Here is a 27,591-nt window from a genome sequence, read left to right as displayed (position 1 = left end):
GACATAGAATGTTTTAAGAATAGCCATTGCTACTGATATTAAGAAGTGTGTGAACAATGCTCCTTCAATCCGTCTCAAACACTGGCAACTATAACTCTGGAGGGTGATGAGTAGCACAAGATTGTAGCACATCTATGGCCAACTCCTGGGAAAACTGGGAAATTCCTGCAGATTCCAGGGGATCCCAATACACACCAAAATGACATTGATATATGACCTTGACAGCATGACTTGTGTCAAATAACAGCATGACACTGCCAAAATTCAACATCTGTGGGACAACTCTCCCACTTTAGGCACAATTCCAAAGCATTCATGAGGAGGACTTTGCAAGGCCATCAAAGCTGGCATCTTCAAATCCTTTGCTAAGGTATACCTGGTTTTATTCTTATTGGCTTGGATTTTGCTGGTAAATGCAAGCAAATCCAAGATCTCAACATGTGTGATTTTATGTGGAAGTCCAAATTTACCGATACATTCGAAAAGTTATCAGCTGGCTCTGTCACTGGACTCTGCATGGAACCTGTTACTAGCGTCTAAAGTTAGCTGAATCCCTCCAGGGTGCATACTAGGCTTGAGCATCCTGTGCCAGGTTAGACCCGATTTCAATAGGGATGGCAGAGCTGTGGCTAAGAAAATAAATATCTCAGTTTATCTTAATTATATCATGTTTCCAGCTAATTTTATTTTTAAATTGAGGTTTTAAAATTTTTAATTATCCACTTCACTTTTAGTAATTTTTAAATGTCTCTGTATGGCTCAGAGATATTTATATAATAAAAACCATCACAACTATAGCAGATGGCAAAGCTGGGGTGGAGTTTTGTCACCTGTCAAAGCTTTCATGGATGCTTTGGTGCAGAGCTTCCTCAGGGCACCACCACTGCTTAGGCCACACAGCTGGAGTTTACATCACTACAGGCCTGTAAATTAGGCCCCTCCAGTCCCAGAGCAAGTAAGTACGGACATGGGACAACCATGGGTGGCCATTGCAGATGGTGGTCTAAAATATTTAAATATAGCAGTTTGTTACAACTGAGTGGGTTGATCGGCTTCTTCACAACTAGTTAAAAGTTAACCATATTGCTAAAATCCAGGAGTCACAGATAGGTCAGGCTGGATAAGGTGGCGGATTTCCTCTCTTGAAAGACGTGCGTGAACCATGAACAGTGGGTTATTTCAGAAATCCACTGGTTTCACAGTTATCACTCTTAATACTAAATCCTTTTTTTTTAGAAAACAGAAGTGCAAATTCTGCCCCTTCCTCTAGTTTATGATTCTCACCACTGTTCCCCTTTCTCTAGTTTATGATTCTCACCATAAATTATTTTGTACCTATACTCACCTTAGCTTCAATCCATATGGCCCAGTTTGGAATAATATTGCACATTCCAAGATCCAGTTTCTCTATTCATGTAGGGTTACTTATGTGATAGTGGGACAGCAATTAACTCTAGACCAATCCCATGTTTTTGACTCTTAAAAATAAACCACTTCATTGGGGGTTGCTCACCAATACTTTCTCAAAGGGTAATTGGGGAAGGGTAGCAAATGCTAGCCTGATAGTTATACTCAGATCTCAAAAAATGAATAGCTAACTTTAAGAGCCACCAAGGATTCAATGTATTCATGATTAGAACCCTTAATTTTCCTCATAGCTCTGGTGTCCCCTTGCAGCTATCAGCTTTTGCTGTACTTCAGTGTTATTGAAATAAGAACTATACACAGTTGGAGATGACAATTGCTTTATACAAACCAATTGTTATTATTGAGCTAGACCTCAGGCCATACATCTTGTTTTCCCATTTCGTCAATATTGCTTGCAAAGTTGAAAATTTTAGGGTTAGCTACTAAAAATTCCCAGATCAAGTGTTTAAATTTTATAAAAAGGGTCTCCATATCTAGGAAGTTATTTTCCTCAGCGGTAGGTAAAAGAAAATAAAAAGGAAATAAAAAAATTATTTTTCAAGCCCTCACACTTTGATTTAAGGGAAAGTAGCAGGGGCAGTTTTGCAATGGAGTCATTTAGAACAGACCAGTGCTGGATTATGGATGGTATTAGCCAAGTTTATCAGTTGCTTGAATTTGCCAAAAGATGGGCAACGCAAAACTGAATAGGAACATGATGGGGCTCCGTCAGTATGAGGCACTCTGGGCACATGGAAATTCTGTCAGCATTCTTCATAGGTGGTCACAGAACCTGATTCTTTACTTGTAATCCAAACTTGTTTGATTTGGTATTTTGTCAGTACATGGTGATGGTTACAGTACAAAGCTTCCTGTACTTTGCTCTGTCCTCAAGAGGAAGGTTTGTTTTATTCCTTACATTTGTCTGAACAAGATTGCTAACCAGTTTCAAATTGGAATAAGTATCATGCCCCTTACCCCACACCTATCAGGAACTGGAGCAACAAATGGGTTGAGCAGCATCTGTGGGAGGAAAGGAATTGATCTTTCAAGTCAAAACCCTGCATAGGTCAGGGTTTTGACCTGAAACATTGACAATGCCTTTCCTCCCACAGATTTTGCTCGACCCACTGAGTTCTTCCAACAGATTGTTAGTTGCTCCACATTCCAGCATTTGCAGTCTCTTGTCTTTCCATCAGGAACTGGATTGATATTATCCAAATTTACTTTTTATTCATTCACAGGATCTGTGTGTTATTTCCAATGCCAGCATTTGTTGCCCATGTCCTACTATCTTTCACTGTTTCACAGAGCAGTTAAAAGCTAACTGCATTGCTGTGGGTCTGGTTTATCATTAGGTCATGACAGCATATTTCCTTCTCCAAGGGATTCTGGTAAATAGGTCAGGTGTTAACTAGAGTTTGCTCATGACCAATACAAATACCAGATTTTTATTCTTGATTTATTTAAATTCTCCAGAGGCTGTGGATAAAATTTAAAATCATGCCTCAGTATCAGTGGCCCAAGCCACTATTATTAACTCAATAACAAAACTACAATGCCACCACACTTAATAGGACCATCACAGGAGCAGGGACTTCCTCACCATTCTGGATTGGAATTGAATCAGTTTCCTAGAGATGAAAGACCAGTGTTTCCTTCAGGTGGCAAATAGGGCTTCAACATGTGTTGTCTTCCTCTTAGAACCATAGAAAACTACAGCACAGAAAACAGGCCATTTGGTCCTTCTAGTCTGTGCCAAAACATTATTCTGCTGGTCCCATTTACCTGCCCCCCGCCCATAACCCTCCAGACCTCTCTTGTCCATGTATCTATCCAATTTACTCTTAAAAGTTAAGAGCGAGCCCGCATTTACCACATCAGATGGCAGCCCATTCCACACTCCCACCACTCTTTGAGTGAAGAAGTTCCCTCTAATGTTCCCCCTAAACCTTTCCCCTTTCACCCTAAAGCCATGTCCTCTCGTACTTAGAGGACTTCTCATCCTCTCTTCTCTCATTAGTTATTCCCTCAGATTAGAACCCAGAGTTATACAATACTTTGTCACTTTAAGGAAATACCTGCAAGCGCACACAGTTGCCACAGCAAACTTGGTTGACTGGTTTTATCAGATTTGGGGATCAAAGACTAAAATTAGCTTAGTCTGAGGGACCTCTTATCCAAAACAAGTTTCAAATTCTCAACTGTCATATATATACACACACATATACATACATATATATATACACACAGTTGACAAGGCTGCAGCATTTCACTAATATATTTAACTAATTGTAAAAAATAATCAGAGAACCCAATGGTCAACCGATGAAGAATATCCAACTCAATTCCTGCAAACTTAACTTATGATTAAGCAAGTTAACACAGCATCAAAAGAGGCTGCAGAGGGCTGTAGACTCAGCCAGCTCCATCACAGGCACAACCCTCCCCGGTGCCTCAAGGCAGCGGCATCTATCATTAAGGATCCTCACCATCCGGGACATGCCCTCTTCACGTCACTACCATTGGGGAGGAGGTACAGGAGCCTGAAGACACACACTCAATGTTTTAGGAACTGCTTCTTCCCCCTGCCATCAGATTCCTGAACGGTCCATGAACACTACCTTGTTATGCCTCTTTTGCACTATTTGTTTTTGTAACTTATAGTAATTTTTATGTCTTGCACTGTACTATTGCCGCAAAACAAATTTCATGAGTGATAATAAACCTGATTCTGAATTTAATGGCCTAGATTTTACAGCTGCATTCATTGCAAAACTACATAGACATCATCATTATTCATGAAGCTGACAGCAATTTTGGAATTGTTCAGGAGTTGCTGCAAGTCACGTCACTATCTACCCTCATAGTTCCCACCTGCCTTGTAAACCTATCAATTTGCAACAAAGCCTAAATTCAAGTGAATACAAGCAGTAGGCAGTGCAAAGAATCATACATTATTTATTGTGCATGGATTTTGTTTTATGTATTACCTGCTGATTTACAATTTGGATTTAGATACATATTTCAGAGTCTATACATGTTATGGCAGTTTTACATCATCAGTACTAAATCGGACATAATACAAGTGATATGCTGTATATTTGGAACAGTTCCAAAGTTTCCATAGTTTTTGGAATGTACAATCAATGAGGTAACTGTGAAACTTAGTTACATTTAAAAACCACTGCCCCTCAATACAGGAAACTGCAATGAGAGTATGGAAAGTACAATTACATTTATAAATGACTGATCATATGCAACTATCAAAAATAGGAATGGATTTGAATTTGACTGTCAAAATAAACTCTTCCAGCTTTTCAACAACAACAACAAATTTAGCAGAATGTTTTAAAATTGAGCCCACATTGTCATGAAATAGAGCCATCAAAAATCCAACATACGTAACGTTTTCTTACAGAATCTAGCTGGCCAAAACATTTTGTGTATTTTTTTCAGTAAAGATGCCAGTATCACAATAGGAATCAGCTACCATTGTGGGAACAGGGAAAAAATATCCCACTCAGGTAAATGATTTAACTAATGTACATAAAATGTAATTAAGGCTGCAGTTTTAGAGGGATATATTAAGGGTATTTGATTTCTGACTGGTTTAAAATAAAGCTAAGGGATACCTGGAAAGATAAAGGCTGCTTCTCCTGATTTGCTTGCAGCTTTTTTTCTGTTGGACAAACATGCCTGTTTCTTAAAAAAATGCATAAAGATTTCAGCAGCTGGTGGCCAGAGGAAAGGATCAGACATGAAACACTCAGCATTTGCAATCATCCAACTGGAGATGCACAGTATACTTTCTTTGGGTAACACTTGCTAACATTGAAGTGCAACACTCAACTTAAAAAGCAAAAGGGAAATGTAAACATACCTGACAATGCAGAAAGTTCACTTTGTACAGGGTTTGCGTGTATATAATCAAACTTTCACATACCCCTTCCCTCCTTCAAATAAAGTGACACATAAAACAAAGTGATTTGCAGCACAACATAACTGGTAGCGCACACTACTGAAAGTGTTAATAACCTATGAATTTATGTCTATAATTAGAATAAATAAAAGACTAACCAAAAAAATTAGAATGCATTGCACGGTATATGAATAAAACAATATTAATTGAAGGACATGTAATACTCTAACAAATCCATATCTTTATCAACAGACTCTAATCAGAGATTATGTGCAATAATGGAGACAGCATTTAAGGTGCTAGGAAGTATAACTGAACTATTGGACCAATAACAGCCCGCCATCCACTGGGGCAGAGTTCCGGATGATATCTATGGCACACCAATTTCAAAGCACTTTACTGCAAAATGGCTGACATGCCACCTTCTGAAATATATTATCTTTGCAATGCAGCCAATATTTTCTATGTAGTGTTGTTTTCGAGACACTCTGTGCTATTAGTGTTTTTATAGTTTTGCAGGAACTCTCATTTATGGTTGTGACTTTTCTCATGAGTAGGCTTGCATGGAATTGTTGCATTCAGTATGGATTTAAGATGAAGAATTATTAATTTTTGATTGTAAAGCATTTCTTTGCTAAAGAAAACTGCTAAAGTTAAAATCACACCCAAGATATATCCTGTGAAACAGTGAAAACGATCCATTATAACTCGTGTATGTAGGACAGTATTATATTAATTATGCAAGTTTGAAAACATGATATCTTTAGTTTGTCTCAGTGATACAAAGACTTTAGCACTGGAATATTCAACTGTATCACACACTGAGTAGCTTTTATCCACACAATCACAAGTCCTGCTTACTGGCAATTTAGTCCAAGAGGTCCCTCTTCAATTGTCTTAGGCTACATTTGAGAAGAGGTAGGAATTGCACAACTACCAAAGATTCAAAGTTTCACAGTTTGGGTTCACTGTTCTTGTTGCAATTGTTATGAATTTTACCTGACTTACTTCACAAGATTTAATACCCCCAATTTCTGTTCCTGCAATATATTTAGCAGACTGCACTAAAGTGCATCAATTTTCTCTTCCTTTCATCCGAACATTTTCACATGATCCCTTATAATAAAGCTTTTTTTTAAAAAAAAAATCTCTGGTATAACGCTTCAACTCCAAACATGCCATGTTAACATTCAGAAGCAGCTTAAAGGGGTCCTATGCAAAATGGTACTGGACTTAACCAGATGTCACTTCTTGTACAAGACTGTTGCTACTTTCAACACATCTCTGATGGAACACTATTTCTACACTGCCAGATTTTCGTTAACAAGCAAGAATTAAGGGAGCAACAATGGCTGAGATGTTGGCAAAGAGCCTCTATGTAAGATTGGATACCATCATCAATTTAAAAGCATAATTAACAACAATAATTCGATATTACAACACAAGTAATACATGGCAGAGAGACATTGAAATACTAATAACTTTTCACTTGATGACAAAGTATTGAACAATGAAAGCAATCAAAACAGAGACTACGGCAAACAATGCAAGGATGAGAGCAGCACACTGCTCATCACTTAATGTTTGTGCTGTCTTTGTGACTTCTATAGTGTCTTTGCTGCTGCTGGTTGGTGTTTCATTCCTCTGAGAATATAATGTTACAGGAGCACTGTAAGGGCCCACCAGATCATGAAACCCTTGAGTGCCTTGGCACTGGCGAATGGCACACACTCGAAAACGATATTCACAGTTTAACTGGAGATTTGAAACTTGGAAGGTTGTTTCTGGACCCTTATATATCTGAAAGTAATCAAATGAATAACTGCAGAAGTAACAAAAGAATTAAAGAAACTTAAAGCACAAAATCATACAGAGTTGACAGGTGTTTAACATTTAGTTATGTTGTCAAAATTTAGATATTCCTTTCCGACCTGGAGTCATAACAAGCTCGAATGACAGGGAGAGGAACACATTTGATTTTTTTCCCCCCCCCTGTATAATTCTCCCTGCCAAGGGGATAGGAAGAAAATATCTCTCTGGATACTGAGGAACCTAAAATGAGGGTGACGCCTAGTGCAGTTTCAGAAAGAGAAAAAGAAAAACATTCTTTTTACAGAGGAGATGACAGGCTGTGAATATACCATTGGAGGTAGTCTTTGAAGCAGAAACTATATCAACACTTAAGAATCGATCAGACAGGTTATTGAAGAAAAAGGTGGGGAGATAAAAGGTTACGAACATAGTGGATTAAGAATACTGTTGCTGGAGAAAGACTATTAGCAATAGAGCCTAGTGGGCTAAGTGGCCTTTCCCCATGCTGCTTTTCTATGAAATTCTACATGAAGAATGAGAACATTAGTCATTTGCATAAGAATTTAAAGTTGCCAATTTTGAAAGGGGCACCAATACGTGTCCTTAACATTACCGTCCGATGTTGGGCACGTGCGACATGTTAAACATACTTTATACTAACTTTTGTATAATTGGGGAAACCAAGTTCTGCCTTCAGTCTGTGGACTGAGTAAGGAACAGCAACACAGAACAAAATCTCTACAGCAGTACAAGGATTAGCAGTCATGTGCATTGCCAAAACTGCTTTGGAGGCCAGCAACACTTGCCCCCAGGTTGGGAGGGGATGGGGGTGGGGAGGCCGCTGCATTGTGTTTGGTATCTTTTTTTAATGATATTTCATCAAAATAACAAATATTTAATCATAGGCTTTTTACGTAATTCAAATTCTTATGCTCCATTCAATTGTTTAATGCTCCAGGCTTCTGGATTACTAATTACTACTACTCAAGATACATTATTTGCAACAATAGAAGTGGCAATGTTGTAAAGCAATGCAGAATAAGATACAAAACACAAAATGCTGGAAATATTCAATAGATCAGCACGCATCTGTGAAGGGAGCTTATAATGACCATTATGGAAGAGCTTCTCATTTTCTGACTGGGCTCAACATTGAATTCAACAATTTCTGATAATCAGCCATTCCAGTCTTGCATTTAAGATTTCTAGGATTCACCTTTCATTCAGATTTCATTTATCTCCTATTTACAATTTCCCCACTAGTTATTTATACTTTGAAAGCCAGGCCCACTACTGCTATGTCATTCAATCACTCCTGCCCTCCATCCTATCACAGAGCTCTGTAATATTCTCTCTGCCCATCTTTCTCTGTAAATTTAAAGATGTAACCATCTCTTTCCTCACTCTGATTACAGGTCATCAACCTGAAACAACAATTGTCTTCTTCTCCAAATACTGCCTGATCTGCTGAGTATTTGCAGAATTTTTACGTTATTCCATACTTCCAGCATCTGCAGTACTTTGAGTCTTAGAATCGTACAGCACGGAAACAGGCTCTTCAGCCCAACTCATCCATGCCGACCAGGATGCTTTCCTGAGCTAGTCCCATTTGCTTGCATTTGGCCCGTGTCCCTCTCAGCCTTCCCAATCAATGTACCTGTCCAAATGTCTTTTAAAATTTGTAATTATACCTGCCTGTACCACTCCTTCTTGCAACTTATTCCATGTATTACCACCCTCTGTGTAGAAAACTTGCCCCTCAGGTCACTTTTAAATTCTTCCCCTCTCACCTTAAACCTACACCCTCTAATTTTAGACTCCCTTATCCTAGGTAAAACTTGACAATCCATCTTATCTGTACCCTTCATGATTTTATAAACATCTACAAAGGTCATTTTCAGCTTCCTTCGCTCCAGGGATAACAGTCCCAGCCTATTCAGTCTCATCTTATAATTCAAGCCCTCCAGTCACGGCAACATCCCTGTGAATCTTTTCTGCACCTGCTCTAGCTTAATCACATCTTTCCCATACAGCAGGTGCAGTCTTACCAATGTCTTTTACGGCTATAGCATAACATCCCAACTCTTGTACTCAATGCCCCATCTGATGAAGGCAAGCATGCCATATTCCTCCTACACCACCTTGTCCACTCATGTCACCACTTCCAGGGAACTATGTGCTTGTACCCCTAGGTCTCTATGTTCTACAACACTCCCCAAGGCATTGTATCTGATTCCACCACCTCCTCTGACAGCACATTCCAGATATCAACCACTCTCTGCGTTTCCTATTGGACACCAGAATAGGCCCACTGAAACACAAGGAATTTTCTCTCCACCCTCTTTATTATGCAGAGATTGACTGCACTGTTAGCTGGTGGAATATTTCACAGACAGAAACATTGCTATTAAAATCCAGTTACACAGAATTGTCACAAAATTGAAATGATTATGGTGGATGCAAGAATATAAATTTCAACAATTACTATGATGCAATCTGATTATAGCTAATTACATTACTACATTTATTCATTCTAACATTATTACCTGCAAAAAGGAAAAAAATAATTGTAGGAAATATTGGTTAGCTCCATATCATTCTGGAGCAAACATTCTTGCTCGATCCTCTCTCTCCAGTTACAAACATCAAAAAGGAAAGATGTATTACAGAACTACTGAATAATATAAAATTACTATCAATTAGATTTAGGTTATTTGGTAATAATAAAAAATTAATAACTCTAATGTTCCAATATATTAATTTTAAAAATTACTTAAAATGGTACTTGCATCTATTAAAGCCATGGTGTTGCAGTGCAGATGCCAAAAGAACTTTTTTTTAAAAACTTATTTGGGTAAATTCACCAATTTCACATTATCGGCAGTTGCAGAATCACAATGCCAATTCTCTAAATTTGTACTGTTTTTGAGCTTTGCTCTGTGAAACCAGCAAATTCACTTTGTGGTTCAAATTCAAATTGATATCAGATTATTGCTACAGAGTATATTCATTTGTTTTCTTAAATTAAATCACCATTATCAACATTCAATTCTAGATAACCAGTGCAGTCCATCCTAGCAACTAAGAAAACTGTAGTTTGAGAGGCTTATCAATAGGAAGAAAATAATACACTCACTCAGAAGCTTGGAGTTTAACTCAAAGTGAATTTCACCAATTCTCTAGCACTTAATAGTGGGGAAGGGTGCACTCTCTTATATATAACCTGGGGGAGAAAAGACAGCCCTGCCTTTTACTTATTTAAATGGAATGGCACAGATGGAAAGATAATTTCCTGGTTTGAGAAAGGCCTATAGTACATCAAGAGACAGAAACTGAGTTAAAATAAAATCACAGTTTAAAAAGATTAACAAGTTAACAGGAACAGAAAACACTATTGGAACAATTAAGATTAATTCTGTAGCAACACTGACATTTACAATGCTAAGTTTTTCTGAGTTCTAATCATTACCTGCTTGAATTCAGAGTCTTTGCCAACCATGGCCTGAACACTGTAAACAATTGGATCCCCCTTCATTGCTGGCAAGGGTTCCCAAATGAGATCACAAACATTCTCCTTCAGTTGCTCTAATCTTGGAGCTAGTTAGAAGGGAATTAAATGTTAACTTATTGGATGTATTTAATAAAACACACATACTACAAATTAAATTGTAAATTAATAAATGGTTGTCTACAAAAAATATACATCTAACAAAGTCGATTCATATCAGTGGTATGCAGTTTCCAATTACAGTTAACAGAAGTTTCACATCAAATGAAAATCCATCTATTTTCTCTTCAGTCCATGTGCTACATGTGATTGAATGACCAGTCCAGGTTTCCAGCAGACAGCAGAAGGCACATGTAAACAGATCTGAGATAACAGACAGCCAATCTTCATTATAAACTAGCTAGTAGGAGCTATTGTCAGTTGTCAAAGAGAAGTCTCCAAATTAGATACGTATGGAATTTTGTGTGAAGGAGGGTCATTAGAAAACAAGGGGCAGATGCAGAATTTGGGTTGGGAGTAGGAAGAGTTGGGTACTTGATTGAAGTTGATATATCAAAAATTAACGGATTGTTAAAAGTGAATCATCATTTAAAAGATGCCCTTTTAGTGCCTTTAAAATGGCCTCTGGCAACATGGTAATTGATAGAATACCATTATCAGCTTCAAAATCTGAAACTAAGTACTTGATAGTTGCCAGAGAAACAAAGGACTGCAGATGCTGGAATCTAGATGAAAAACACGATGATGCTGGAGGAACTCAGCGGACCAGGCAGCATCCGTGAAGAAATTCTCCATGGATGCTACCTGGCCTGCTGAGTTCCACCAGCATCATGTTTTTCAGCTTGACAGTTGCTTACCAGTACAGATGAGGTAACAACAAATTAAAATGTTTGCACGTTGATATCAATATCCACCTACCTTTAAGAGGAGATGGGGGAGATATGGTAGTTACGAAGGTGTAAACTTCAGAAAGGGGTCCTTCACCTGCTTCATTACATGCCTGAATTTTAAATCTGTAGCACGTGGACTCACTGAGCCTCTGAACTTTATACGTGTGACATGGTCCTCTGTATAACGTTGAATATCTGAAAGATAACCCAGGTTTTTAAGGTACCAAAAAAATTTTACAAAGTCAAACTTGAAGCTGTTCTTTACCTTTCGAGGAAGTGTTTTATAATGCCATCTGTTACAGCTGTAATTGTATCTGTGATTCATAGCTGTTCACATTTTTAAAAATGGAATGCTGCAGAAAAACTTGTGGCTTGCAATTTGTTCTAATGTTCTTACACTGTCAATTATCAATTTTCTTCATTTAAGGTTCTATACTAATTAGTATTGCTGGTTTGGATTTTACCCATACAATTTTAAGCAAGACCTTTTTTCCTCCGAAGGAAAAGTTTGGAAGTGTCCCACGTTCACATGTTTGAGAAGAGAATTCCTACAAGTACTGAAAATTCAATGCAAGTCAATTTTATTTTCTCATGAGAATAATACAACAGAAGTTAGTTACACAATCCACATTTCAATTTACTTAATGCAGCAAACCCAGTCTCCATGACCATGATCTTGATTTAAGGAGTTTGTGCACTTCCCTGCACGACATCAATCCCCCAAATTCAGAGTTCATTTTATTTACTTTCCTTTGTAAATCAACCTCTCCAAGTTTCAGCCCTTTTCACTCCAAAACAGTAAAATGGCTGGTCCGTAGTTTTCCAACAGGGAAGGGAGAATAAGCTAGCACATAATGCCCTTCTTCATTGTGCAATCCTTTGTACTCCACTTGACTCCTCCTGCCCATATTTATCTCAAGTTCCTAGCACAGAACCGTGGAGTTTCTGTCAACTACTCTTGGTAAGATTAAAGTCAAATTACTATTTTTTTAATAACAAAATATTTCCTAACAGGCTGAAACACAGTTCTTATTGAATTGGTAGAATTCCTTATAACAAGCAACCAATGGTATGCATCCAGAATAAGTGATGCTTATCACTTTGATTGTAGACTCAGTCAGCTCCATCATGGGCACAACCCTCCCCACCATCGAAGACATCTTCAAGAGGTGGTACCTCAAGAAAGTGACATCCATCACTAAGGACCCTCAACATCTAGGACATGCTCTCTTCTCATTACTACCATCAGGGAGGTGGTACAGGACCCTGAAGACCCAGACTCAATGATTCAGAAACAGCTTCTTCCCCTCCACCATCAGATTTCTGAAAGGTCCATGAACCCATGAAAACTACCTCGTTATTCCTTTTTTTTTTTGCACTATTTTTGGAATTTATAGTAACTTTATGTTTTAACTGTACTGCTGCCTAAAAACAACAAATTTTGCGTCATACAAGTCAGTGATAATAAATCTGATTCTGATTGTAACTGACATTTAAACTCTTCATTTGGACATAAATACCAACTCTCTATCACATAGTAAATGTTTAATCACTGCAGGACCATGAGAAAGAGGTGCCTTTGGAAACCATACATTTCCTTATAGAAAGGGAGAAAGCTAGCATTTGGCAACTTGTGCAACCTCTCTGACTGTCCTGATGAAGGGTCTTAACCCAAACGTCGACTGTCCATTTCCCTCCATAGGTGCTGCCTGACTCGCTGAGTTCCTCCAGCATTTTGTGTGTTGCAACATCTCTGGCTACTCTGGTGGCAAAGTTTGAAAACATATTGTGCGCTTTCCCTCTATTTGCCTGGACAGTGAATTTTAATTTATGTTGAAGGATTCTAACCATAATACAATACAAAGCTGTCCAATTTACCTTCCGTTCTTATCTTCCATCTGCAAGACATACTGTATGGCTTCTGATGCCAAGGTTTTTGCAGTGCCCTCTCCCCATTTGAGCTTCAGGGTTTGATGACTGGAGGCCACACATTCTATCCGAGGTGGTTCTGGAGGCAGTGGTTTTGTTTTTGCTTTAATAGTGTGGCTAAAAGGACCAGGTCCAATGCTGTTTATAGCTTGAACTCGCAGCCTGAAAGTACATAATAAGGATGATTCTGATGATCAAATACAGTAACAGCATTTAGGTAGCTTTAATAATTACTTTGATTTCTAAAATGGATCGCAATTTCTGTATGCAGATTAGCCAGCATGTTTTTGCAAATATAGATGCTATTCATATATTGACTATATGTACTAATATTGGATGATTGTTTCATATTGTAAATGCTATGTTTAAATGACACAATAGCCCTCATCACATTACTTCAGTTTCCTGTTTGATACTTGGGGGCAGCACTTTGGCGGTTGATCCCTAAACTGGTCTGGAAGGAGGTAGACAACTTTCAAAGGAACACAAGAAATAGGTGTAGGCCACCTGTCCCTAGTTCCTATTCCACCAATCAGATCACAGTTGATTTTTAACTTCAGGGCACTTTCCACATCCCCTTTATCCTAAAATCCATTAAGGTATTAAGCTGTACAAAAAAACTTTAGTTAGACCACAGTTGCAGTATTATGTGCAGTTATGGTTGCTGCATTACAAGAAGGATGTGGAGGCTTTGGAGAGGGTGCAAAAAAGGTTCACCAAGACGTTGCACGAACTAGAGAGCATTAGCTATAAGGAGAGGTTGGACAAACCTGGAACTCTTTCTCTGGGGTGGTAGAAGTTTGTAAAATTTTGTGTAGTCAGAGTTCTTTCCCCCCACGTGGGGTGGAAACATCAAATACTAGAGGGCATAGGTTTAAGGTGAGAGGAGGGAATTTAAAGGAGATTTGCGAGGCAAGTTTTTTTTAAACAAAGAGTGGTAGGTGCTTGGAACATGCTTCCAGGGGAAGTAGTGGAAGCAAATATGATAGCAACATTTAAAGGGAATTCAGGCAGGCACATGAACAGGCAAGGGATGGAGGGATATAGACTATGTGCAAGTAGATGGGATTAGTTTAAATTGGCATCATGGTTGGTACAGACGTGTGCTGAAGGGCTGTTTCTGTGCTGTACTGTTCTATGCATCAATATACTTATTGACTGAGCCTCCATGGCTCTTTGGGGTAGAGAATTCCAAAGTATCATTACCCTCTGGTGAATAGATTCCTTCTTATCTCAGTCCTGAATTGTCAACCTGATTTTGAGACTGATCCCAGATTCTAAACATCACAGCCATGGGTATTATTATTCCTGCATCTACTCTTTTAATCCTTGTAGTGTATGCTTCAATGAGATCACTTCTCATTCTTCTAAACTCTAGAGTACAAATCTAGTGTGCTTTATCTCTTTTCATTGGACAATCTACCCTACAGCAGGAATTAAATCTGGTGAACTGACACACTTCTCAATTGCAGGCAAATCCTTCCTTAGATAGGGAGACCAGACTTCCACACAAAATTCCAGCATCACCAGGGCCTCGTTTAATTTCAGTTATTTGTTTTTGCTCTTGTACTCATTCTCTTACAATAAAGCATACCATTTGCCTTCTTAATTGCTTGATGTACCTACAAAGGATAAAGTTTTCAGAAGCTTCTGAACTGTAAAATACAAAGCCAATGGAGACACAAAAGAAACTGCAGATGCTGGAAGTCTGGAGCAATACACACAAAATGCTGGAAGAACTCAGCAGGTCAGGCAGCATCTATGGAGGGAAATGAACAGTCAACGTTTCAGGCTGAGATCCTTTGGTGCGAAATTGAATTTAATTTTCAACCCTTCTGCCCTCTTTCTTTTCAGTCCCGATGAAGGATCTCAGCTTGAAACATCAGCTGTTCATTTCCCTCCATAGATGCTGCCTGACCTGCTGAGTTCCTCCAGCATTTTGTGTGTGTATGCAGAGCCAATTCTCTGTTGCTATCAATTAAGTGTTCCACATCCAAATGAACTGTCCAAACTTAGTGGTTACTAATTTTCTCTTCAAACTTGTGATGAAGGGTTTCAGACCCAAAATGTTGACTGTTTCTCTTTCCATAGATGCTGCCCAACCTGCTTCAAAAAAAACAAAATGCTGAAAAAAGTTAAGTGTTCCTGTATCCTCCTTTCCTTGTTCTGGACTTATTATGTGCTGTTGTAGTCAGCTTTTTGGTGAAATGGCATGCAAGAAATATTCTTCCTTATTGTTATAATTCTTCAGAAAAGTAATTTTTTGAAGCATAGAAGTACCACCAAATAAAACACTACTCTAAGTACACCATAAAACTGAAAATTAAAAGGCTAAAAAGACTGGAGTTCTTTTAAGGGCTCCAATACACATTGCTATGCTCTGGTCAATTGCAGACAGGTAAGAAGAGTACACATAGTAATTTCCTTCCAAAGTATAAAATTCACTGTGCTTAACTTAAAATTATTCTAATCAAATGATGTTTTCACATATTTCATAAGTGAGCACAAAAGGGGCTCATACCTGGTTATAAAAAAAGACTTCCTAGCCAAAGATTTGGCTTGGTTCTTGCAGTGGTCAATCTAAACTGATGTGAGGCATGAAAATTTTTTCTTGACAACTATAAAAGTGAGTAATTTGAATTCTTGTAATCTAGCATACCTGTAAGTGGTATCAGGTTGCAGATTTCGAATGACATGGCTAGTGGATCTGTCCACAATTATTGGCTGTCTTTCACCAAAGTCAATACTGTAGTTTGTGATTTCAGAACCATGATCACGAGGCTCTTCCCACTGAATTGCAAGACAAGTTGACTGGGAATCAAGTGGCATATCAAGCTGATCCTCATCCATAACTTGTAGGAAACCTACAGCAGCTGGAACAGATGCTGGGGTCATACACATAACCACATCACTGAAAGGACCTGCACCAGCAATGTTCAATGCCTAGAAACAGAGATAAGATGCTTAACAATTGTCCCATTAATAATTATATATTCAATTAGTCTCATCAGAAACCATTTTTATTAAGAGATCCAAAAGGCTATTATTTACATTCATGGCTTTAGGGATTCAGCACAAAACACTGGGAATGGATAAGAAATTAGTTAAAGTGGAATACATCAAGTGTTCAGCCAAAGAATACATTAGGATGGAGGTTAAACAGTGAACAGGATACACAAATGCTTGGTGCTAGAAACACAAATGATTTCCAACTTACACAACTCCCCTTGATTCAGAAACACAAAAGTGGTTAAATTAACAGATGTCGCAGTGGAATTGGAATTACAGAGGATCTGAACAAAATGCTTAAGTGGGTATAACTTAACAGATACTTAATAACTTAAGTGGATATAGGGCAGACACAATAGCATAGTGGTTAGCATAATGCTTTACAGCACCAGCGACCCGGGTTCAAATCCGGCCACTGTCTGTAAGGAGTTTGTACGTTCTCCCCGTGTCTGTGGGGGTTTCCTCCGGGTGCTCCGGTTTCCTCCCACATTCCAAAGATGTACAGGTTAGGAAGTTATGGGCATGCTATGTTGGCGCCAGAAGCGTGGCAACACTTGCGGGCTGCCCCCCCCCAAAATCACTAAGCAAAAGGTGTATTTCATTGCGTGTTTCGATGTACATGTGACTAATAAAGATCTTATAACAATAGCACAAAAGTTTAATGAAGACAACAGCACATAGAAAGAACAGATGGATGAAACACACTCTAAGAACAGTGTTAAATAGTTAAGCAAAAAGCTGGAAGAGAACTGGGGGTATTATTGGAATTAATGATAAACATATCCAATTAAGCAAAGCAGTTTTCCACCATGCCTATATAACTCAGGTAGAAAAACAGGGTTAGAGAAACTTGTGATTAAACTGTACCCACTCTGAAGGATTTGGGATTTCTAGCTTAAAGTATCTGAGATCTTTCAGATAGAAAACTGAATGGAAAAGGAAAATCTAGAGCAAGGATAGTTGCGGCAAAAGGAAGTCATAGAGTCAGAGCAATACAGCACAGATACAGGCCCTTCGGCCCATATCCCTCTAAGCCCTGCCCCTCCATGTACCAATCCAAGTGCTTCTTGGATGTTACTATTGTACCTGCCTCAACCACTTCCTCTGGCAGCTTGTTCCATATACTCACCATACTCTGCATGAAAAAGTTGCCCCTTGGGTCCCTTCTAAATCTTTCCCCTCTCACCCTAAATCTCTGCCCCCTAGATCTGGACTCCCCTACCCTGGGGAAAAGACTGTTACCATCCACCTCATCTATGGCTCTCATAATTTTAAACATTTCTATAAGGTTGCCCTCATTCTCCTATGTTCCAAGGAATAAAGACCTAGCCTGGCCAACCTCTCCCTTTAACTCAGGCCCTCTAGTCCTGGCAATATCCTCACAAATCTTTTCTGCACTCATAGAAAATTTATTTTTCTGGCTTTTTATGTTATTGACAGTGGAAGTAACAAGCTGAGGTGAAAACACAGAACTACATTGTGCAAACCCATTGAAGATGATGTTGCTCAAATAGCTATCAAGAGAGAAAAGTCTTATTTAGCAGAATTATGATTAATGGTTACAGTTATGTTTTCACTGAGAAAGAAACCTGGGCTCAAAAAAGCATCTTTACTAAATCTAGAAAAAAGAATTGATAAGAAATCAGCACCTATGTGTTTGCAGAGTTACGTTGGGGCAAGGGGAATCACAGGAGTTAGTGTTATAATCAGTTGTACTTCTAATATTAAATTATTTTTAATTCAGGAAGTTATTTTAATTTGCAGATGAGACCAGAATCAAATGGATTGTTTATTTGGAGAAGGCAGCTAAAAATTATAGAAGCAGCTGGATAAAGTGCATTAATATATGAATATGAATGTAATCAAAGTGATAAGTATTGTACAGATAAAGGAAAACTGAATGATACCCCTCATGAGTAGTGTTGAATTAACTAAGGGTAAAATTGAAAGAAATCTCATTAAAGACCTACAAACTGCATAGCACTCTAATTAAACATTTTGAGTAAAATGTCTAGTTCTTATGAGCAAATACTGTAGAAATGGTCTTTTCAGTCTCAAAAAGAGCAATTTGTAAATTACTTCAAACTAAGGTAACAGTTCAAAATAAGAAGCTGTATTCAAATATGAAAAAAACCAGGTTTAATACAGATAGCATAGACCAATTACAAACAGGGGTTGCCAGATACAACCAGATGTGTTAATTGACAAAAGGAGGAACTGAGGGGAACTTGTGTTCTTTAAAGTCAATATCAACCATTGACAAATCTACCTTTTCACTTTAAAAGACAATTCTGAGGAGAATTGAAATCCATTAATTTTACAACAACAGAAAATGCTGGAAATACCTAGCAGGTCAGTCAGCATTTATGGAAACAGTTAGCTTTTCAGGTGAAAGACCCCTTTACTTGAACTCATCTGTAGCAGGAACTAATATTTAATACAATGATCAATATACAGAAATGGATCCTTAGATACAGGAATCGAACTGAAATCCCTGTATTTTTTCAATAAACTGAATGAATAGGCTACAGTTGGGATAATGTCTTTCCTTATCTGTGATTTTGTTATGCAATGACTTCCTAATATCACTAGCATTCATTATTTCAATGAATTATTGAACATAAATGGTAATAAAGTTAATTGATTAAGAAGAAAAAATAGATTTGTCAATGGTTTATATCGACTTGAAAGTGTACACAAGTGGCCCTTAACCATCATGTTATATCTGGCAACCCCAGTATTGTTTCCACTTTCACAAGCTCTATTATTGTACCATTGAGATAAATGAATTTTTTCAATTACCTGAACTCTACAGAAGTAGGTAGTGGCTGGCAGGAGTCCTTTCATTTCATAACTTAGACCAGGTCCACAGTAACATATTTGCATGATACCTTCCACTACTCCCCATTCCAGCCTATACTCTGTAACATCAGCACCATTATCAGCTGGTACCTGCAGGATTAAATGAAGCACACAAATATATTGCATATAAAAATCCAGCAAACAGAACAGAGCAGCATCAGCTTTATCCACTTATATTTTGTGGGTATGGATACTGTCTAGAAAGCAGATGCCACTAAGAAGATCAAGTATAATTTTTTTTTTTCAAAAGGATGTGGAACTGAGAGAGTTCAAGAGAACCCGTGGCATCTCCCTTACTCCACAATAACTCTGCCACCATCCCTGTTGTTATTCCCCTTCCTTCAGGGAATTACCTGGGGATTACTGTTGGCAAGGCAGCCAAATGAAATAGAATTCTGAAGTCAGTTAACAATAGGCAAAGGCTGTTTGCTGCAATGTAGATGAGGTCCGAAAATTAGTTTGCCTCGCTCCTCACGTCTCCATCTTTTAATGCAAGGATTGTTCCGTTTCAGGCTTGAAAACAGACTTAAATTATAATCTATACAAATAAGCTTTGAGGTGACTTGCTCTGAGACGATACTATTAGGTCGAATGTCTATATCCTACAACTTCTAGAAGTAGTTAGCAATAATAGACATTTCCTCTCCATGCGTGAAATAATTTAATTATTCACTGAATTCTTTATGATAGTATTAAAAGAGAAAAAGATGTATTGCTTACTGTCCAGCTGACATGCACACATGTGGCTGTTTTACACGTAACCTGTGGAGCTTTGCATTGATCAGGGCATCCCGCTGCTGTACAAATCTCACATTTTTCTGAGAATGGTCCATACTGGAAAAAAAAACTGCATTAATAAAACTCGAAGTGTTAAAATGTACAAAATGTTTAGAAATAATGTCAGTTCTAAATTGAAAGGTCGGCAAATCTAATTGTATAGTTTCAGTGACACCAAATTCTTTTCTACTCAAATAGCTCCAAAACGCAACATAACAGGTTGTTGATAAATTAACTCTTTTTATAATCTATCCCAATAGATTTCTGATAAACTTGCTCAGAGGGGCTCAGGGTTATAAAATTACTACTTTTGTACACTTACCTATTTGTAACCTTATCTTTTCTATTTCATAATTGATCAACACATTTCCTTTCATGATACTAATTCACTTGCATCACTAACTTCCTTTATTATACTAGCAAACCAAAGCAACAGGTCTCAATTTTCATACATTCATATTACCAACTCTAGTGTTGTAACACCACCCATAATGAATCCTAATATGGTGGTGGAACAATTAACTGAACCAAAATTAGTCAGAACTCCTGACAGGATGTGCATGAGACACCATAATAAGGGAGTACAATGCAGACATTTGAAAGGATTTATCGAAAATTCAACAAAGATTTTTGTGTAGGACAACAGTATGTTACTTAAACGCTGCCTCCCAGAACCATTTTGATTTTTAAAGGAGAAAATGCTGGAAATACTCAGCAGCTCAGGCAGCAGTTTGAAGAGAGAAACAGAGGTAACATATCAGGTCAATAACCTTCCATTACAACTTGACATCTGCAAGGCAGAAAAAAAGAGCCCTTTACTAAAGTGTAGGATGTGACAAAGGATGAAGTAGACCCATTTACCAGGATAGCCTTGGAAAGGAGCAAGTCAGTATTACTGAAGTGAGAGAGCAAAAGCATGCGTGCGCTATATGGCTCTCAGGAAGCAACAAGTAGTGATTTGACTACAAATCTCATCTGTAATTATGTGAAAATCCAAAATGCAAATACTGGAATTTCAGTTGTGTTTGGGGAAGCAAGCTTTGGTAGATACTTGATCACAGACACGAAAAAAGAGCAAAGATGAAAGAAGCAAACAGAAATCTTGGAGAGAAAAGCAGAACTACTTCAAGTTGGGCAATCCTGGAAGAGTAGTGGCAGTGAATTAAACAATTCTTAATTCTCACCCCTGCTTTGTTTGCAGCCCGAAGTCGAAAACTGTATATCCTTCCCGGAAGCAGGTTGCTGACTGTACATTCCATGTCAGGTCCCTGGTATACTTCCTTGGGATCATTCTGGTCTGATGCAGACATTTCTAGCTTATAACTTATTACTTGGGAACCACCAGTCACAGGAGGTTGGCCTGATGAGACAAATAACACAAGTGCACATTCTAGCTTAAACAAAAACTAAGTACCTTTAATGCAGTAAAAGATCCCAGGGGCTCAACAAGGCTATTGAATATACTTATATGTTGATTTGTTTATTTTTACGCTCTAGACTAATCTTTCTTATTTAATTATATTTTTATGCTGCTAACTTTTCTTTCAATTTGCCAGCACTGCTTGTCTACAAATTTCTGTTAAAAGCTACTGGCTCAATGATGGAAAGGAAATATCCTTACTCCACCAACAAAGACTGCAGATGGTGCTAAATATACAAAAAGGCAAATCCACAAGTACTTGGAAATGGAAACAGTGGCAAACACAAATCAAATCTGCTAGTTTTGATTTATTTAACTATATATATTTTTTGTAACAGCATAATAATCATTTTAAGTTAGCAGAGTTGATCTACCAAAACATTTTTAAGATGCCATCTGAAGCTCCAGGTAACTTAGTACCCCACTGATGTAAAGCTTGAACTCTTGAAACATAACAAAATTCATAGATGTCCCAATTCTTATTTTACATTATTTGTTCTTACGGTCACATTCCTAATCTGTTAAATAGTGTTCCTAGCAAAGCACCTGGCACACTGTGATAGAAATACAATAGGTGGCAAACTTGTGGTCTCAAATACTTTACCAAAGTATTTAATCAAGGTAAAACATGAACATAAAAATTACATAAAAGTAATAAACAATATATTTAAGATCTAATTACGAGTTAAATGGTTAGACACTTTGACCATTTAGGAAATCAAGGGATAATAGAAAAGGTAGCAGTAAGTGGACTTGAAGTAAAAGTTTGGTCATGATCTTATTGACTTGCATACTTAAGCAGCCACATAGCCTACATTTACTCCAATTGTTTATAAGTAATGAGTAAAAACAAATACCCAGTAACAACTGTCCATATCTAATGAGAAAATAGTTTAGATAAAGTGCTTTGATTTTGAAACTTCTGTTTTACCAGGAAACATTACGTATAGGTTAAAACATTTTAATCTCTAATTAAAACATTAGTATCACTAAGCAATTAGGGTCTATACTTTATAGAAAGTATAGTATTAGACAAACATCCTTGTTTCAAACAGTTGGCAGGTATGCAAGAGATACAAATATTCATAGTACAACATGCTATTTCTGGGCAGCGTTCCTCAAGCATCTGTTCCTCAAGCTTAAAATATAAATAAAAATAGCTTGAAAATCTTTAATTTGCAAGGAACTACAAAGTGTTACGGACTCAGTGAATGTCCCTTTAAGATAGAGAGTGTGTGTGTGTGTGGCGTGCTTACATCAATAGAAGATAAAGGACGTAATGACGTTGTTGAAGAAGTCAGAAGGAGGGAGAAGGGAGAAGGGAGGAGGGAGAAGGGAGGAGGGAGAAGGGAGGAGGGAGAAGGGAGGAGGGAGAAGGGAGGAGGGAGAAGGGAGGAGGGAGAAGGGAGGAGGGAGAAGGGAGGAGGGAGAAGGGAGGAGGGAGAAGGGAGGAGGGAGAAGGGAGGAGGGAGAAGGGAGGAGGGAGAAGGGAGGAGGGAGAAGGGAGGAGGGAGAAGGGAGGAGGGAGAAGGGAGAAGGGAGAAGGGAGAAGGGAGAAGGGAGAAGGGAGAAGGGAGAAGGGAGAAGGGAGAAGGGAGAAGGGAGAAGGGAGAAGGGAGAAGGGAGAAGGGAGAAGGGAGAAGGGAGAAGGGAGAAGGGAGAAGGGAGAAGGGAGAAGGGAGAAGGGAGAAGGGAGAAGGGAGAAGGGAGAAGGGAGAGAGAGACCAGCCTGCTAGTTTTCTCTATCGATGGATGGGAAACAATAACTGTGTCTGCCACTGAAATCCATGTATGGAAATTGGAAGTAATCCGGTGGAGTTCACTTTGTTGCTGACCTGTAGAAGGAAACAGGTATTTGTGTGTGGACGACCACGATTCGGATGCTTTTCGGGGTGAGGAAGTCACTACCGAGTAAACACTGAAGTGTCGCTTGGGTTCCATCGTGGAACATTTGGATTTTGTAATTACTCTCTCTATGTTCTCTACATCTACGTCTTATCTTCAGACAACGGTGGTTGTTGAAGAAGCCTTTGCTCATGTTTCAGCTTATGGCTTGCAGAACTGAACTTTAAGAACCATTCCTGGACTTGGAGTTTGGGACTTTGCCACACACACACACACACACGAAGAGTTTAGTTTTAGGGGTTAACGTTCAAGGTTTAACATTTTTTTTGAATTCTAACATACTAACATTTTTACTTTTATTTTACGTATTATTATAAGTAGTGATTAATAAAATAGTTGTTAACACTGAATCATGACTCAGTGTGTTTCTTTTGTTGCTGGTTCGTGACAAAAGCTATGAAGATTTACCTCAATTGTTTCAGTGCCAAGACACTTAAATGTAATCCAAGGCCAGGTAAACTTTTTTTTCCACGATTAACAGGCAATTGCAGTGATTTGACACTGGGCAATTAAGAAGTTCTTTACAAGCAACCTCATTCCAGTTTTGAAATACAATTTAGAAATCCTGATTGAAATAGTGTATTTGTAAAAAAAATCATAATTTTTTTTTATACATCTTAAACCATTTAGCCAAGTACATTTTTTTGATTCCCCTAATGAACTGCTAAGAAAATAAACACTGAACTTTCTATCATCATCTGATATGTTGCTGAAAAGGTGGAACAAGAATCAAAAGGTGCCATCTGTTGAAGAACACTGACTTTAAATAAATAGTCATCTATACTCTCTAGACTGCATTCAAATACAGCTCTCATCTTCATGTACCATAATGGAACGAAACAACCTAGATATATTATAGAGATAAATATGTCTTACCCCAACGTAACTGTAATTCTCTTGCTCGAGGTTTACCCATAAGTCTTGGTGGTTGACAAGGTCCTGGAGGAACTGCTGGCGTTTGTACTTGTAATGTTTCGGAAACCTTTAAAAGATATACACCACAGAAAATTAGTTACAGTGCTAACGTGAAATGAAATGTTATGACTGTTTAAATATATGCCAATAATATTTAAATATTGTGAACTTTTGAACTATATATCTTATTAGTACTAAGTTTATATGGCCTTAATCCTCTCTTGTGGGTTTCCTGAATTTGATAGCAGCTCAGGAAATCTAAAATCATTTTGTTCTATCTATAGAAAATTAAATGCACACTTTTCCAATTAGCAGCATGTATAGCACAAGAAATTTCAAATTAGTCAGTAGTTTATTATTGCAGTTATGTAAAGCGTGGGGTTTAACAGGTATAATATTTCCTGAAAGAAGCTGGATTATGTTGATTACCTCAATAATTGTTAAAAATGCATTCTTCACAATAAACTTAACTGGAGGTGATGAAGAATTTTAAAATTAAACCACTGAATTTACTGTTATAGCTACTCTTAGTAGAATTTTGCATTCACATTTGAATCACAAGGTCCTAATTTACCAGGCAGTGGCGAAGGGATTCAGCCCTCATCTCAAAAATCCTGTTCACAAAGGCATGAATTTCACCTTTCCTGAAGCAAGTTAATGTCAGTAACTTTCCCTAGGGAATCTGTGACACCCAGAAGTGCCGATATCATCAAACTAGCTTAGCAGCTGAACAGAATGATTGCAGATCAAGAACTTCGCTTAATTTTTTTTATTATATAATATTTTGGGCACTTTATACAAAAGGAAAATACTGAAACACATTAATGGAAGTTATTAACTAAAATATTGTACAATTTTCAAAATCCATGGAATTTTAAAATAATTATCCTGTGAGAATGACTTTTTACACAATGTTTTTCAGAGCTAAATAGTTTGTTCACCATGTATAGTTTGTATGCCTTTAAGAATTCAGCTGCATTTCCTTCAATATGGTATAACATTTTCAATGGTGCTTACATTGAGAAGTGTATGCAAATTTGTAATTCACATATCAGTGATCGAAGACATCAAAAGCAGAAATTCCCTTTTTCACTCATATAGGGTCCTGGTGAGGCTGCATCTAGAAATATTATGTATAGGTTTAGTCTCCCTACAAAGGAGGAAATGTGACAAGGGTTTCTGAGATACTGGGAGTTTATTATCTGAAGAAATCAAGCAGACCAGGCCTTATTCGTTGGAGTGTAGAGGAATGAAAGTTGTATTGATTGAAATGTACTGGGATAAGAAAGAGGGTATGGAGTCTTTGGAATTTTATATGCAAGAGGGCTGCGGAGGTTCAGTTGCTGAATATATCAGGAGAAAAATATTTAGATTTAGGTGGTCAGCGCAGCAAAATGCCATAGAAGTAAAACATCAGCCGTGATCTTACTGAAAGGCAGAGCAGGCAATGTGGGGCTAAAGGACTTACTCCTCCTCCTATTCCTTATGATTCTATGTTGATCGGATCAGTAAAGATTGTAACCGTACACCATATGAAGGAGCACGATGAAATTGATCTATAAATATGCAGAATTCAGAGGTAATTGCCAATTTTTATAGTAATTACACATGTTGAACTTATCGTTTCCATCACTGCAAAATTTGAGGTGATTTAAAAGAAAGCAAATGGAACTACAACAGATTTGATTTTTATAAAAGGAAATGTTATATTTACTGCAACAGATAATAGAAAATAAAGTACAAATTAACCAATATGTATAAGAAAATCCACATAAGTCCAAGCCTTTTAAAATTTCTTTTAATTTTTTGAAATAAGTTCACTTTTCAAAACTAGAGGAACAAATTAAGCCAGATTTCCTGTTCTAAGGCTGCCAGATTCATGCCAGTTTTATAACAAAAAAAAATTGCAAAGATGGCACTTATTTGGCAAATGTAATAAATATTAGCATTACCAGACTCTGCCCTCCTTTACTGATGCAGTAAACACGCAACTGATATGTGGAGCCAGGACCTAGGTGGTCACAGACATGTTCTCTGGCAGATCCACTGTAAACGATGTCCCACTTGTTTCCTGAAAAGTAACAAATAATTTAAACATCTTTGCATCTTTAGTAGCCAAGATACCAATTTGTTGCCACATATCTTAAAACATTCAGCTACATATTTTGTCATAATTTATTTAATGACACATTTAGAATTCCTTGGAAACTGCCAATCTCATTAAAATTGAGTGTGTTTATTTGTAAATGATTACTAATAATAAATTTATTGGGCACTTTAGTTTGCCACACAACATGTAGAAATTCCTTCATAATATAAATTGCTGTTGTTGGAGAAGATGGTCGCCCATCTTCTCATACAGCTCGGGATGATAACAAATTTTGGTCTTATCAGGGATGCAAACATCCTGAGAATCAATATTATAACTCAGCAGATGAAAGAAATCTTCATAGTGCACCGCAACATGTTGCCTTGCATAATTTTGCATGTGAATTATCCTGTTAATTCAGTGAAAAATGCTAATGCTGAAGACTAAAACATTTCCCAAACAAGGCAAATCTTTTCAACATCAAATATTTTCAGAAGAACACAAGTCACCATGTTTTCCAGCTCAGAAGAGTGCTCCTTTTGAAAGTAGTTTTCCATTTCTACACCAGGAACTACTCGAGTCTATTCTGTCCTTCTGTTAGGTTATAGGTCATTTAAATCTCAGCTCCCTTTACCCGCATTTGTTCTAAATTTCTTCAAACCCTAATGAAAATTTATAGAACTATATTTTTCAATATTTTACTCAAAAAGGTTTTTCATACAATGTAGTACAAGGAAAGAAAACTTATTTTGATGGTTCGTGTTCATTCCTTAGCAGACGCAGAGTATAAAAAATTGGTCATTTTCAGTGGAAATATTGAGTATTGCGCACAAGTTAAAAAAAAACTCAGCTACGTAGACGGAATTTAATCTGTCATGTTCTTATCAAAACTTCTTAATGATTTCTACTCTCTATTCAGTAAGTTACAGGAACACATATTTAAATCACATTTATAGTTTCACATACATTTCTGAATCAAATTTATATGTCAAGGACTAATTTAAAACAAAACATAACACAAATTTAATAATGGCTTACCACTTACACCTTCTGACATTTCAACAACATACTTTGTAATTGCTGATCCTCCATTGTCTTTGGGTGGATCTGGAAGATAAATACTGAATGATTGCACGCCAGGTACTT

General features: G+C 37.6%; 1 protein-coding gene across 6 annotated transcripts in view; it reads right to left on the bottom strand.

The window, feature by feature from the left end:
• Positions 1-4,351: 4,351 nt before the first annotated feature.
• The window catches only part of fndc3a (fibronectin type III domain containing 3A), a 142,498-nt gene continuing 119,258 nt past the window's right edge, over positions 4,352-27,591 (bottom strand). For all 6 annotated transcript variants that reach the window (XM_052013963.1, XM_052013969.1, XM_052013964.1 and 3 more), the window contains 11 exons: positions 27,484-27,552; positions 26,309-26,427; positions 24,318-24,423; positions 21,301-21,476; positions 20,060-20,173; positions 19,280-19,429; positions 16,128-16,411; positions 13,418-13,630; positions 11,568-11,734; positions 10,611-10,738; positions 4,352-7,129 (listed from right to left, as the gene is read on the bottom strand). In XM_052013963.1, the coding sequence (XP_051869923.1) occupies positions 6,815-7,129; positions 10,611-10,738; positions 11,568-11,734; positions 13,418-13,630; positions 16,128-16,411; positions 19,280-19,429; positions 20,060-20,173; positions 21,301-21,476; positions 24,318-24,423; positions 26,309-26,427; positions 27,484-27,552 (1,841 nt within the window). In that variant the 3' untranslated portion in view covers positions 4,352-6,814. The remainder of the gene's footprint in view (positions 7,130-10,610; positions 10,739-11,567; positions 11,735-13,417; positions 13,631-16,127; positions 16,412-19,279; positions 19,430-20,059; positions 20,174-21,300; positions 21,477-24,317; positions 24,424-26,308; positions 26,428-27,483; positions 27,553-27,591) is intronic.

This window comes from Pristis pectinata, chromosome 4, assembly GCF_009764475.1.
Source record: "Pristis pectinata isolate sPriPec2 chromosome 4, sPriPec2.1.pri, whole genome shotgun sequence".
Classification (NCBI taxonomy): Eukaryota; Metazoa; Chordata; class Chondrichthyes; order Rhinopristiformes; family Pristidae; genus Pristis; species Pristis pectinata.
Note: the sequence above shows the minus strand (reverse complement) of the source record. Positions and strands in the feature narration are given on the sequence as shown.